A 13,829-nucleotide genomic window follows, 5' to 3' on the forward strand; every position below is an offset into this window, starting at 1 on the left:
GACACTCAGGAGAGGCTGTGCATATTTGCTCCAATGGACAGCCTGAGCTGAACTCCCAGCTAACATCAACTGTTAGCCATGTAAGCAAGGTGTCTTAGGCATCTAGACCATTTAAGTTTTCAAATAACTACAGTCTCAGCTCATGACTACCTGTAACTGCGTGAGAGACTCTAAACGAGAACTACCCCACTGAGACTTCCTAAATTCCTGAATCATGGATCATGAGCCCAATAAAATGGTCGTTCCATGCCATGAAAATTCAGACTAATCACTGGTTATGCAACAGTTGGAATCAGAAACTATACTGATTCATTTAATTTAATCCTCACAATAGCTGTACAAAGTAGTTATGCTTGTTATTCTTGTTTTTCAGATGAAGATACTGACTCCCAGAGACGTTAAGTGGTATTTTCAATATTACATGGCTTGTGAGCTGCAATGCTGATATTTGAATCCAGGAAGGACCCAGGTTTCAGGGTCCTTGCTTTTAAGAATGAATAGTGGTTATCATTTCTTGACTTAAGTGCCATATTGAATCCTCTTGGCCTCACCTGTTTCTAGAGCCAGTGACCACTTGTTCAAGCTCTAATCACTTCTGCAGAGACCAATACTATTTGGACTCTTGCCAACTTTATCTTGACTGGTGCCCCCACCACATACACAACTCATAACCCAGAAATCCTTTTGGATGCTGAAGCATGAGATGCTGCAGGAGCCTCTCTGTGTCCACACATACATGTCCAGGGAGTGTGTGAAGGTATCACTGAGTACAAGTCTGTGTGCTCAATGCACAGTGAGCCCAAACACGCTGAAATATCAAAGTCTGGAGCAGAGGAAGGTTTATCTCAGTGCCATGCAAGAGGATGAGAGGCTCATGCCCCTTCCCAAAACCCTCAGCTCTAAGAATTTTCAGCAGAGCATTTTTAAAGAAGTAGAGAACAAACATATGGATACCAAGGGGGAAAGGAGGGGATGGGATGGACTGAAACTGACATATATATCTTATTGATACTGTGTCTAAAATAGATAACTAATGAGAACAGACTGTATTGTACAGGGAGCTCTACTCAATGTTCTGTGCTGACCTAAATGGGAAGGAAATCCAAAAAGGAGGGGACATATGTACATGTATAACTGATCTACTTTGCTGTACAATAGAAGCTAACACAACATTGTAAAGCAACTAAACTCCAATAATTTTTTTTAAACAAGGTGAGGGAGGGACATAGTTGGTTGTTAGAAACTTCTTGATGTAGGAATCCTTTGTTCTTGCAGCTGTCCACATAGGTCAGGTCACAACGTTCCTGTAAACCTCCAACAAGACAATTGTTATTCTCTGTTCTGCACCTTTTTATCTCTATATGAATGGAAAAGTGTTATTGTTTGAATGGTCAGAGGCTTGAGAATGGGCCATCCTGTGTATTTCCAGCTATCGGCGACATTCTTAACTCAAAGCAAAAGCAACAGAAAATGAAGATTAAAGTGAAAGAAACAGATCTCATATGGAGTCAGATTTGTTCTTCCCTATTTCCAAGGAACTAATACTTCTTAGAGCAAACCAAACCTCCAGATACACTTTTCTCACTTCCTCCTGTAGATACACTCTCTTGACAAGCAGTTATTCTGAGAAGCAGGTTCTCAGAGCACAGTTTCCAGATCAAGCAGTCAGTTGCTCCTGTTACAAGGTAGTACTCAGCTTGGTAATGCACCATCCTGTTAGCTTTCCTCCTTCCCTAGCTTGTCTATTTTTAGTTCACTTCTACCCCCTTGAATTGCACACCCCAGAAAAAGGCAACATGTAAACCATTATTTCAGGCCCTGTTTTCAGTGAAACAATAATGATGATGTCAAACATATTCACTATGTTATTATACCTGCCTATAAATAATATATATAGCATTATCTTGTGATGTTATTATTACCATAATTCTGCACGTTTTTTGTTCATTCAGCACTGTATTTTGGAAAGTTCCCCATGTTGATACATGGAACTCTATGCACATTAAATCCTATATATAGTACTATTCCATCATGTGACTATGTCATAGCTAATTTATCCTCCTATACATGGATATGCATAGGATGATGAGAATTTACTACCAAAATATTGTTGTGATGAGTAATTATTGTCCTTATCTTTTTGTTCATAGAAGTGATATATCCTCCAAAGTCTACTTCAGGAGTTTTGTGCATATATTTTAATTTTCCTAGATATTGCCACATTAGTCTCTAAAATTATTTTATAAATTAAGTCCTTGCTGGCAGTTCTATTCTTGGCAAAACAGTATTACAAGACTTTTTAGAAGACTTTATTTTTAGAGCAGTTTTAGATTTACAACAAAGTTGAGAGATTTCTCATTTTTCCACTGCCCCCAAACCTACATAGCTTTCCCTATTATCCATATCCCCCATACCCTACTAGAGTGGGATATCTGTTAAATTAATGAACTGACACTGACACATTATTATCACTCCAAATCCATAGTTTACCTTACAGTTCACTCTTGATGTCACACATTCAATGGTTCTGGATAAATATATAATGACATGTATTCGTCATCATAATAGTGTATGGAGTATTTTCACTGTCTGAACAATCCTCTTTGTTCTGCCCATCTGTCTCCCCTCCCTCACCAACCTCTGGCAGCCGCTGATATTTTCACTGTCTCCATAGCAAATGACAAATAGCTGAGGTCATACAGTTTATCGCCTTTCACATCGGCTTCTTTCAGTTAGTAATATGTGTTTAAGCTCCTCTATGTCTTTCCATAGCTTGATAGCTCATTTTTAAAAGAATAACAAAATATCATTTAAAAACGACTCTCCCTACCTAGGAACATGGTATTTTTGCCAGTCTCTATGCCTTGAACAATTTATGGTATCTTTTCCACAATGGCATCAACTATTTTTGTTGGATTTATCCCTGAATATCTTAGAGATTCTCTTGCTATCCTGTAGATGAAACAGACAAACCTTAAAACATAGATACAACATTCAGAGAATGATAAATTTTATGAAGCAAAAAAACAGGGGAAAATAATAGCTTTCTGGAACAGGATAGGGAAGACAATTTCAGGCAGGTTAATCAATAGTCTTAAATGATGAGGTTATACTTGGACTGAGGCCTAAATGGTGAAAAGGTGCCAGCCTTGTAAAGATATAGAAGAAGACAGACCAGTGGTATAAGATTCTTAAAGGGCTAGTAAACATAGGGCAAAGTGGAGTGGTTAGAGTTGTGTGTAATGAGATCCGTCATGGAGAACCTTGCAATCCAGAGTAAGGAGCTCAGAAAAGTATGAACTTGGGCTTTGGAGCTTTGCTCTGCTCACTGAAGGACCACTGGGACTGTTCTCCTCAGAGACAGCAGCTATTGGGCTAACGGTGCCCAAGACACCTGGGCTATATCCATTCCTGTATAATGAGTGTGAGCTTAAAGTAAGTGTGGTCTCTCCCCTCAAATTCCTAAACTGCAGCATCAATATATTCATTGTACACTTTGACTGATAGACACATGACCACAGCAATCATGCCTCATCTTAAAATTCTAGTGAGTTGCTGCAGAGTAACAGCGGGCTCTTGCCAAAACTGTTTTTATTAATTACTATGAGTGCTTATATTACTACTAACTCTCAGATACTTACACAGCATTCTGGATTCTGCTTACTAAAGCAATATTTTCCAAAATCCAGACTGTTCTTCTCTGCTCAGTTTATTTGCAAAGAATGTTTATTTATACACTTATCTGACAACTTGGCACTGGGCCGCTATTAAAATTTGCCCTTCCATTTAAAAGAGAGGATAACCTTCAAGGCTGACATACATTTGGTTACATCTGTCTGGATCTTTTTGCAGTGCCCTCTCACACGTTTCCTAAAGCCCTGTAGCCAGATTCTTCTTCTGACCCAAAGCCACTCTATCACTGGGTACCATCTTTGGGAAAGCTCCACGTTCAATTCAGTGCCTTACACAGTGAGATGATAACATAAGAAGTGATTATCATGGAGTAGTTTGTTAATTTCAGTGGTATGATTAATCAAATTAACTTAGTTCTTTGGTTTCTTCCTCTGAATTAAAGAAAGCAAGGTAGAGAAAACCATGCAGGGAAGGCAGATCTCTTACCCAAAGGCAAGAAATGTTTGGAGGTTTTCAGTGAGGTATGAGAAGTAAGCCATCATGGTAATCTTAATTCTCCACTAAAATATTATTTTGAAAACAGATCTTTACAGTGCTTATTATATATTTTTTTCCACCTCCATATGACTCATTACCTTAAGGGGATTTGGGAATGGAAAGGACCATTAGCTCTTCTTCTTCTAAGAATGATTAGCAGAGCTCTTTTACATGTCCTTAAGCAGCTCTCACTTGCATAATTCATAGCACTTCTTCCAAACCCTGACAACTTCACAATACTCAAGACTGTAATAGAAAGTTACAGTATAACTTTGAAGCCAGACTTCACAGTTTCTTTTAGCACTTTTACTGTGTAACCTCAGGCAGGTTATGTAACCTTTCTGTATCTCATTTTTCTCTTCTTAGTTTTTTGGATCAATTAATTGATATACTTAAAACAAACCTGGACATATAACAAGTACTCAATGACATATAACAAGACTGCTATTAATATTTTCCTGACAGGTATCCAGCTTTTTCTACTTAATATCATTCTTTAAAAAGGACCTAACTGATTAGTTCACAGCTTTATACAGGCCATCAAGACTGAGATCTCTCATATTCTCATTCTTCCTCTTTTCCTTCTAAGTTAGCCTCTACCATTCTTCCTTTTAATCTCCTTTCTTAGGAATTACTCTTCCACCAAAGAATGATGATTCCAGCTGTGCTTCAGAACTTTGTTAACTATTCTTCCTCAAATATATCCAGCATTTTCTTCTAAAATGACCCTTTAATTTTGGCCCATAAGCATTTCCAAATCTCTTATTTTAAAAATTTCCGTGGTACAGACACTTTGAATGACAGCTTGACAGTTTCCTACAAAGATAATCAGTCTTAAAGTATAGTCCAACAATTACACTCCAGGGAATTTTACCAAATGAGTTGAAAACTTACATCTATCAAAAACCTGCACACACAGTGTGTATGACATCTGTATTCATAATTGCCAAGGATGGGAAGCAGCCAAGGTGTTCCTTCAGTAGATGAATGGATGGGGAATTCCCTGATGGTCTAGTGCTTAGGACTCCACACTTATACTGCCAAGACCCAGGTTCGATCCCTGGTTGAGGAACTAAGATCCTACAAACTGTTCGGTGTGGCCAAAAAAACAAAAAGGATAAACAAACAGTGGTACAAATGGAATGTTACTTAGCCATGAAAAGAAATGAACTATCAAGTTACAAAAATACAAGGAGGAAACTTAAATACTAAGTGAAAGAAGCTAATCTGAAAAAGCTACCCACTATATTATTCCAACTATAAGACATACTAGGAAAAGTAAGACTATAGAGACAGTGAAAAGATTAGTTGTTGCCAGAGGTTGGGGAGGCATGGGAAAGAATGAATAGGTAGAAGAGAGAGAATTTTTAAAGCAAGACACTACTCTGCATATCACAATGATGGATGCTGCTGCTACGTTGCTTCAGTCATGTCCGACTCTGTGCGACCCCATAGATGGCAGCCCACCAGGCTCCCCCGTCCCTGGGATTCTCCAGGCAAGAACACTGGAGTGGGTTGCCATTTCCTTCTCCAATGCATGAAAGTGAAAAGTCAAAGTGAAGTCACTCAGTCGTGTCTGACTCTTAGCGACCCCGTGGACTGCAGCCCACCAGGCTCCGCCGTCCACGGGATTTTCCAGGCAAGAGTACTGGAGTAGGGTGCCATTGCCTTCTCCCTAATGATGGATAGATGACATTATTTAGAAAAACCTATACAACTATACAGCATAAAGAGTGAATTCTAATGTAAACTATCAGTTCAGTTAATAATAACCTATCAAATTGGCTTATCAATAAAACAAATGTACCACATCAATGCAAGAGAAACTGTGGGCTGAAAAAGACAGAATAGATGAGAACCCTCTATACCTTCTGTGCAAATTCTTCTTTAAACCAAAATTCTCTGAGAAATAAAGCCTATCAATACTTTTTTTTTAATTTTAAGGGTATACAAATTGTCTCACTGCAGCACCTAAGATAGTATGTTTTTTAATGAAAAACTTGAAGAAGATGTTTACCAGGGGGCAGGAATCTTGGGGGCCATCTTAGAATTTTGCCTACCCTACCCTATGCTGTTACCTCTCAGAAACATCTTTTGTGACAAAAAAACTAAAATTGATGTCCCCTATACTTCCAAACTGGGATTTTTTTTTTCTCTCTTTCTGTGTGTTCACCTGAATTACTTCACATATTGATACTTCCATAGTTTCAACTACCTTTTCTGTCATGTTAATCCATCCTACCCTGTTAACTTTTCTGAGTGCTGTATCCATAGTTCTAGCTGTCTCTTCATGATATCCATTGGAATTGCCAATAGATACTCAAGGAAAATTCATTAATGCACCCACACACACTCATAAAATAAGAACATGATTCTCCTTGCCAACTTTTTCTCTCTTTGAATGAGATCATCATTACTCAGTTGCTCAAAATAGAAAATTTAGAGTTTCAATTGATGTTTATTGAAGGCTTAGTATAGTTCAGGGACTGTCTTAAATTCTTTACAAGTGTTAACATTAATTTCACAACATGTCTATGGAGAAAGTACTATTAACTGAAAACCTTGGTGAAGAACCTTTCCCAGGGCGTTATAACTAAACTATTTTTTTGGCTGAACTCCTAAGGTTTTAACTACTATGATATTTTTCTTTCCTCATGCCCACTTTGTTATCAAGTCCTATCTATTCTGCCTCTGCAAGTCCACCATCTCCTTATCTCTAGCTCTATTGTCACATCCTTAGTTCAGGATCTCATAGGATGTTTTCCTAATATTCATAATTAGATGTCCACATGCAATCTTGCCTATTTCAAATAAGCTCTCCATTCTAGTCATATCACTCATTTTTAAATGGATATGAAGTCTTTAGTTAATTAGTTAGTTCAGTCGCTCAGTCGTGTCTGACTCTTTGCGACCCATGAATCGCAGCACGCCAGGCCTCCCTGTCCATCACCATCTCCCAGAGTTCACTCAGACTCACGGCCATCGAGTCCGTGATGCCATCCAGCCATCTCATCCTGGGTCGTCCCCTTCTCCTCCTGCCCCCAATCTCTCCCAGCATCAGAGTCTTTTCCAATGAGTCAACTCTTCGCATGAGGTGGCCAAAGTACTGGAGCTTCATTCCTTCCAAAGAAATCCCAGGGTTGAGCTCCTTCAGAATGGACTGGTTGGATCTCCTTGCAGTCCAAGGGACCCTCAGCAGTCTTCTCCAACACCACAATTCAAACACATCAATTCTTCGGTGCTCAGCTTTCTTCACAGTCCAACTCTCACATCCATCCATGACCACTGGAAAAATCATAGACTTGACTAGACAGACCTTAGTTGGCAAAGTAATGTCTCTGCTTTTGAATATACTATCTAGGTTGGTCATAACTTTTCTTCCAAGGAGTAAGCGTCTTTTAATTTTATGGCTGCAGTCACCATCAGCAGTGATTTTGGAGCCCAAAAAAATAAAGTCTGACACTGTTTCTACTGTTTCCCCATCTACTGCCCTATTAAAGTCTTCCTATCCTAACCAAATGTTATAGCCTGCTGTATATAACCTTTCTCCATCTTATTCCTGCCTATATTTTATGTCTTGTCCTTTTGTTTATAACTGAATTTGTATCATGTCTCCAATTGTACACTTTTCTTTGCCTGTCTTCCCTTCAATACTGTGAGTTTCTTATGGCCAGGAATCTATATAAATCAGTGCTTGGCATATGAAACAGACTCAGTAAATATGAATAAACTATTTAGAATCTATTTTTCTTTATTTCAAGATTCATATTAAAAGAAGATTTCAAGAAGAGCAAAACTGGAGTTAACCTGTACTCAGAGCTTTAGTCCTGCCCTGGCAGCTTTGAGATCCTAGTCAGACAGGCCATGTGGTAATAATGCAGAAGCCAGAGACATTTAGCAACATGAGAAATTGAGAAACAATTCAAGAAAACTCAATGAAGATCCCAACACTGAGACTAACATATTTCCTAGTGATCAAATCTAAATTTGGCCCACTGAGACATATTACCTCTCTTAGAGTAGAAAACCTTTGACAGCATAAGTAACATTGTTAGTGATGGCAGCTACAAGCAAATCAGAAGAAATATTGAAAGTTTAGCCTCAAGGATTGTGTATAAAGAAGAGTTTTGAAAAGACATAACAAACATTTGTTATTCCCCTCATGCTGTTCACATAGCAGACAGCACTAATCAATAATAGCAGGTTTGTCTTAAAGTACCTGCTTTAACTTCACAGTCTTTCACAACAGAAAGGCCTTACCAATTGATCTGAGTTGACACAAGAAAGAAAACCTATTTAGCATCTAGCCTATAAAAGAAACCTGGAGGAGAGCATGGCAACCCTTCCAGTATTCTTGCGTGGAGAATCCCCATGGACAGAGGAGCCTGGCGGGCTACAGTCCATGGGGTGCAAAGAGTCGGACATGACTGAGTGACTAAGCACAGCACTATAAAAAAAAAAGTTCTGTGTCAAGAATCATGAAGATTCCTTCTCCTTTGGGATCTAGCATTAGCCAGCTAGAAAGTCATTTATAACTCTAGGCCTCATTACCCTTATCAGTCAAATTTGGAAGTAGAGGTAGATAATCTCTAAGTTTCCTTTGTTTGTCCTAGCTCCAAGCGGCTCAGTGGTAAGGAATCCACCTGCTAATACAGGAGATGCAGGAAACTCAAGTTTGATCCCTGGGTCAGTATGATTCCCTGGAGGAGGAAATGGCAACCCACTCCAATATTCTTGCCTGGAAAATTCCATGGGACAGAGGAGCCTGGCGGGCTATAATCTATGGAGCTGCACAGAGTCAGACACAACTGAGCACATATGCACTTGACTTGAGCAATGGAAAGTATTTGTGAATTATTGAAGAAAGCATGATTATAATTCTAAGAAATGAGATTACTCATTGTTGTTATAAAACATCATTGTTATCTTTTTCCTCCTGACAGAGCTGCTGATACTAATTATAAAATTATTTGTCCAATGATGGTAAAAAAATTTCAATAAATTAAATGAAAACTGAAAATACCAATAAATGCACTATACTTCTCTCTATATGAAGTAGACACACATGTGGTTAACAGAAACTATTTCTATCTGTTGAGATTAGGCTTTGGGGTTTCTGATTCTCCATTTCATGGTTCACACCAGTATCTTTGTTCAAAATGGTGTGCAGCTCTGTTCACTTGCAAATATTTGAATCCACAGCAATGAATTTTTTACTCAAACTGCTTCACTTGACCCCATCCCTACTTGTTTTACTATCAGATAAAACATCTAAAAATCCACTTATAAACTGTTGTATAGGGCTTTGTCTATGACAACTTAAGTAAAATGGCTGTTATCAATGAGATAGAGTCACCCAAGTTCACTAAGGGACTATAAACAATAAACCACATTTTCTAACAGCATGATTCAAATGTTCTTTCTCTAGTTGTAATAATTGATACCCATAACTTGCTGGTTTGGCAATATTTCTGCTTTGGCAGAACAAGCATTGTTACTTTTTGTGGTTACCATTTTACAGTAAATTCTCCCATCAGAACTTTCAAGCTTTCTCTCTCTGTCTTGCCAAGCTTGCTTCCTTTCTGGTTTACACTTCTAAAAATTTTCATGTGCTCCTTCTGCTAAACCCCAAGGGTGGACTTCTGACCTCCTTGCTAGAGGTGCGAATGATGCCAGGCTTAGTGACTGCTCTGCGGTTTCTCAAAGCTCCTCCTCCCTAGACCTTGACAGTTTTTCAGATGCCAAGGTTGGGAAGCAGGACAGGGTACACTCCTAGGGTGCAGTTCCGAAGGGAGGAAGCCGGAATCTGGGGGCTAAAGAGGCTACGCAGGGGACCTGCGTGCGATGCGGAGTTTGGACCCTTTCGGCCATCCCAAGTCTACTCAACCTGCCCCCTGCGCTGGTCTCCCGCCCGTGCGTCCGGCGCGGGCCGCTGTCCACAGTGGGAGGTGCTGAAAGCAAGGAGCGGGCGCGGGGGCGGCGAGGCGGACTGCTCCTCCGAGCGCCCCCCTCCTCGCTCCGCGGCTCCTCCAGCCCTCCCCTCCTCCTGCAGCCATGTTCCACGCTCGAGGAGGGGCGGGGGAAGGGGAGAGGGACGGGGGATCAGGGCGGAGAGAGTCTGCTCTGCCTAGGGGAAGGAGGGGATGAGAGTTGGGGAGAGCAGAGGGAGGAAGAGGCGGGGGCAGCGGCTAGCGAGGAGCCAGCGCTGAGTCCTGCAGTAGGACTCCCAGGAGCCACCATCATGGTGAAGAGGAAGAGCTCCGAGGGCCAGGAGCAAGACAGCGGCCGTGGTATCCCCTTGCCCATCCAGACCTTCCTGTGGCGGCAAACCAGGTGAGGGGCGCAGAGGGCGCACCGCGGGCGCCCAGGGCTGGGGGCGCTCCTGGGGCCGCCTGGGTTGTGGTCGCTGCTGCTGAGGCCGCGGCACAGCTTGCAGCTCCCTCTCTGAGGCTGGAAAGCAAGCTCTCCAAACCCGCTTAAAAACACGCATTTAAAAAAATATTTCAGTGAAGTTTGACGACAAGCAGATTGGCAATATACGTTATTTAGGGGGTGAGAGGGCAGAGAGCCTAGGAGGAGGGGGCGGGGAATTAGGGGAGATAATTATGACTGGTTGTGCTCCTGTGTCCAATTCCCCTTCCGTCTCCTGCTGTAATTCTAGCCCGTTGACCTGTTGTTTTTCCAGCTCCTGTTTGTCGAATATCTGCTATGCCCACTTGTTAACCATTTTTGCTCGGATCCAGCCAGTGTAATCTTCCTGGTTAAAGCCTCTGAGAAGACTCATTTTTAATAAGAATTTTCTTTTTCCAAAAAAAAAAGCCAAAAAACCCTGAAACCTATTCCAATAAACAGGAAACAAGGTTTCCATTATTATTCTTGTTGTTAGAGATTTATCAGATAAGAAATTAGATTCTGAAAATCATAACCCACAAGCTGGGTTCATTTTTCAGTTTTGAGTAAGACTGTACACATGAGTAATGTAATACTTCTGACCACTGGCAATGTAGAATCCAATCAGATAAAAAGTCTTCAGAATAAGAGTTGATACAGAAAATGTAGAAATTCACACCTTTTTCATGTATGTAATTGCACGTAAAAAAGCAAATGTCAGCTGTTTAACACCTGGTCACAAACAAGGCATAGGGAGGCCTGAAATTTGACTTTTGCATGTCTTATCCGTTCAAAAATGTCATAAGGATGCTCTAATAATAATTTTGCATGTGTTTATAACAATTATCTCTCTTAATTTTTCAGTGCATTTTTGAGGCCTAAACTGGGAAAGCAGTATGAAGCCTCTTGTGTGGTATGTGATATTCATCATTTCAAGAGTATTTCCATATATCATGTGGTAATTTGAAAGAATGATGTTAAATGTACTTACTATACATGTTAATTCACTCAGCGAACATTACTGAGTACCTACTATGTGCCAGACACAGTTCTAGATGATGAGATGGAGCAATAATCAAAACAGATAAAGGGTTTGTATTCTACTGGGAGGGGGATGGGACCCTCATAAATAAATAAAATAGATAGCTAGCCAAATGGTGATGTATACTATGGACAAAATTTAAGCAAGAAAGGAAATTATAGAGCACTAGGGTGAAGTTTTCATGTTAGAAACTGTGGATAGATAAGGTTTGCCTCCTTATGTGACCCTTGGGCAAAGATTTGAAGGAAGGTACTGAGGAATAGCTGAGAGAAGAGCAGAGGGAAAGTGAGTCTGAAGGCCCTAAGTGGGGAGGAGTAGAACAGAAGAAGAGAGAGTGGGGAAACAACAGAGAATCAGGAGACAGAGGGCAAGTATAACAGTCAAATCCTTAATCAACAAAATTGAGAAATGTTATCAAGTCAACAAGACATTATATTATGTAGTATAAGCTCATAAAATGCAAGTCTATGAACTACTCAAAGTAATATGCAATATTGAACTTTTATGTCTTCCATTTTTTGTACAACTCCAAAGTGGATGATATGAAATAATTATAATAATGCTATTAATATTTATGCAAAATAGAGTGCACTTGTCCTGAGATTCTAAGGGAATCTCATGACTTAAAAATTGTCTTTTTACAAACTGAGGACAAGATGAAAAACTGAAGCAAAATTAAAATGGGTTTTTTTACAGACTTCATTAAAAATTGGAGCTCACATAAAGGTCATTATATTGTATATGAAAATGAAAGTCACTCAGTCATGTCTGACTCTTAGCAACTCCGTGAACCAGGTTCCTCAGTCCATGGAATCCTACAGGCAAGAATAATGGAATGGGTAGCCAATCCTTTCTCCAGGAATTGAACTGGGGTCTCCTGCATTCCAGGCAGATTGTTTACCATCTGGGCTACCAAGGAAGCCCCACATTGTATATATTATAGCTTAAAAGTAGAAACCTACTTATTTGGATATTGCCATGATATTTGCAAATGACCAGATAAAGAGTAGATGACCTTCTAGTAAGGAGCTCTGAAATGTGTTAGGGCCACAGACTATAACAGAAGCCAACTGGAAGATTCAACATCCCACTGACACACAAATATATGTACAAAACACACCCAAATAGGAATTTATTTTATTGCATTTCCTGCTCTTCAAATTGTCACATATATTTTTTATACCTAACTTTTTAATGGAATTTATTCTACTAAGCTCAGGTTAAAGTAATTTGACACTTGAAATCTCTGAATCTTCCTCAAACCAAGCTTACAGTTATACTAGCTTAAAATAACCCTGACTTTTCTCTCTTCTTGGCAAAGATATGTCTGACATTTTAATGTAGTCACATAATATCAAGTAACTAAGTCACATTCATAGCTGCAGATAGATAGTGATATACATATAGAAAACAATTTCCCTGGTTTAAAATGACAAAAAGTTATATTAGTAACATTTAAGAAGAAAATGACAGTAAGTATCTAAAGCTTCTTGAGGTTATAAGGTATATAACTCATCCTCTAAAAGTGCCTTCATCCAGACAGTATAAATTCTTTATAATTTTTTAATGTCTAACATATACACCCTTTACTTAATGAATAGTTAGGAACCAAAGGCTGAGGAATTTTAAAGTGTTTGGATCTGCCTTTCCCAGAGACTACATCTCTGATAGAACTCCTTACCAAACCCTAGCGTGTCTTTCGTTATGAAAGTGAATTTATCTTTTTTCTTGAGTCAAATGTAAATAGCTTTCTTTGGAAAATCTCTGTATTAAGTCATATTTTTCTTATATATCCTAATAATTCCAATAATACAGCTTGAGCACTTGGGACTGGTATTAGGATCGTGGAGAACACAATTCTCTAGACCATTTGGGACATCAAGTAGCAATCAGGTTCTGTTCATACAAGTCAAGTGTTTATTAAATTTGTTCTAATATTTGGTAACTACACTTTCTCCAGCACCCTACAGTAATATCTTCCTCCACCTTCAAAAAGGAAAAAACAACTCAATAGGTCAAACTTGTTCTGGGGGGAGGGGTAGGTGTTTCGCTTGCTGAAAGTACTGGCCAGGACAGAAGATTTAATAAACGAACAAAGCCAAAAAATGGTTTATTTTCCTCCTCTCTCCTTCCCTTATTCTCTTCCTCCTTTTCTTTCTTTATTCAATAGGTATATTAACTATCTTACGGTTCTAGGCATTATATAAGGGGTGTCCCATTGCCAGGT

At 39.5% G+C, this 13,829-nt stretch overlaps 1 protein-coding gene across 3 annotated transcripts in view; it reads left to right on the top strand.

Annotated features, from left to right (window-relative positions):
* Positions 1-10,411: 10,411 nt before the first annotated feature.
* The window catches only part of UNC80 (unc-80 homolog, NALCN channel complex subunit), a 208,117-nt gene continuing 204,699 nt past the window's right edge, over positions 10,412-13,829 (top strand). For all 3 annotated transcript variants that reach the window (XM_068967658.1, XM_068967657.1, XM_068967659.1), the window contains exons 1-2: positions 10,412-10,503; positions 11,425-11,473. In XM_068967658.1, the coding sequence (XP_068823759.1) occupies positions 10,412-10,503; positions 11,425-11,473 (141 nt within the window). The remainder of the gene's footprint in view (positions 10,504-11,424; positions 11,474-13,829) is intronic.

Source organism: Capricornis sumatraensis, chromosome 3, assembly GCF_032405125.1.
Source record: "Capricornis sumatraensis isolate serow.1 chromosome 3, serow.2, whole genome shotgun sequence".
Classification (NCBI taxonomy): Eukaryota; Metazoa; Chordata; class Mammalia; order Artiodactyla; family Bovidae; genus Capricornis; species Capricornis sumatraensis.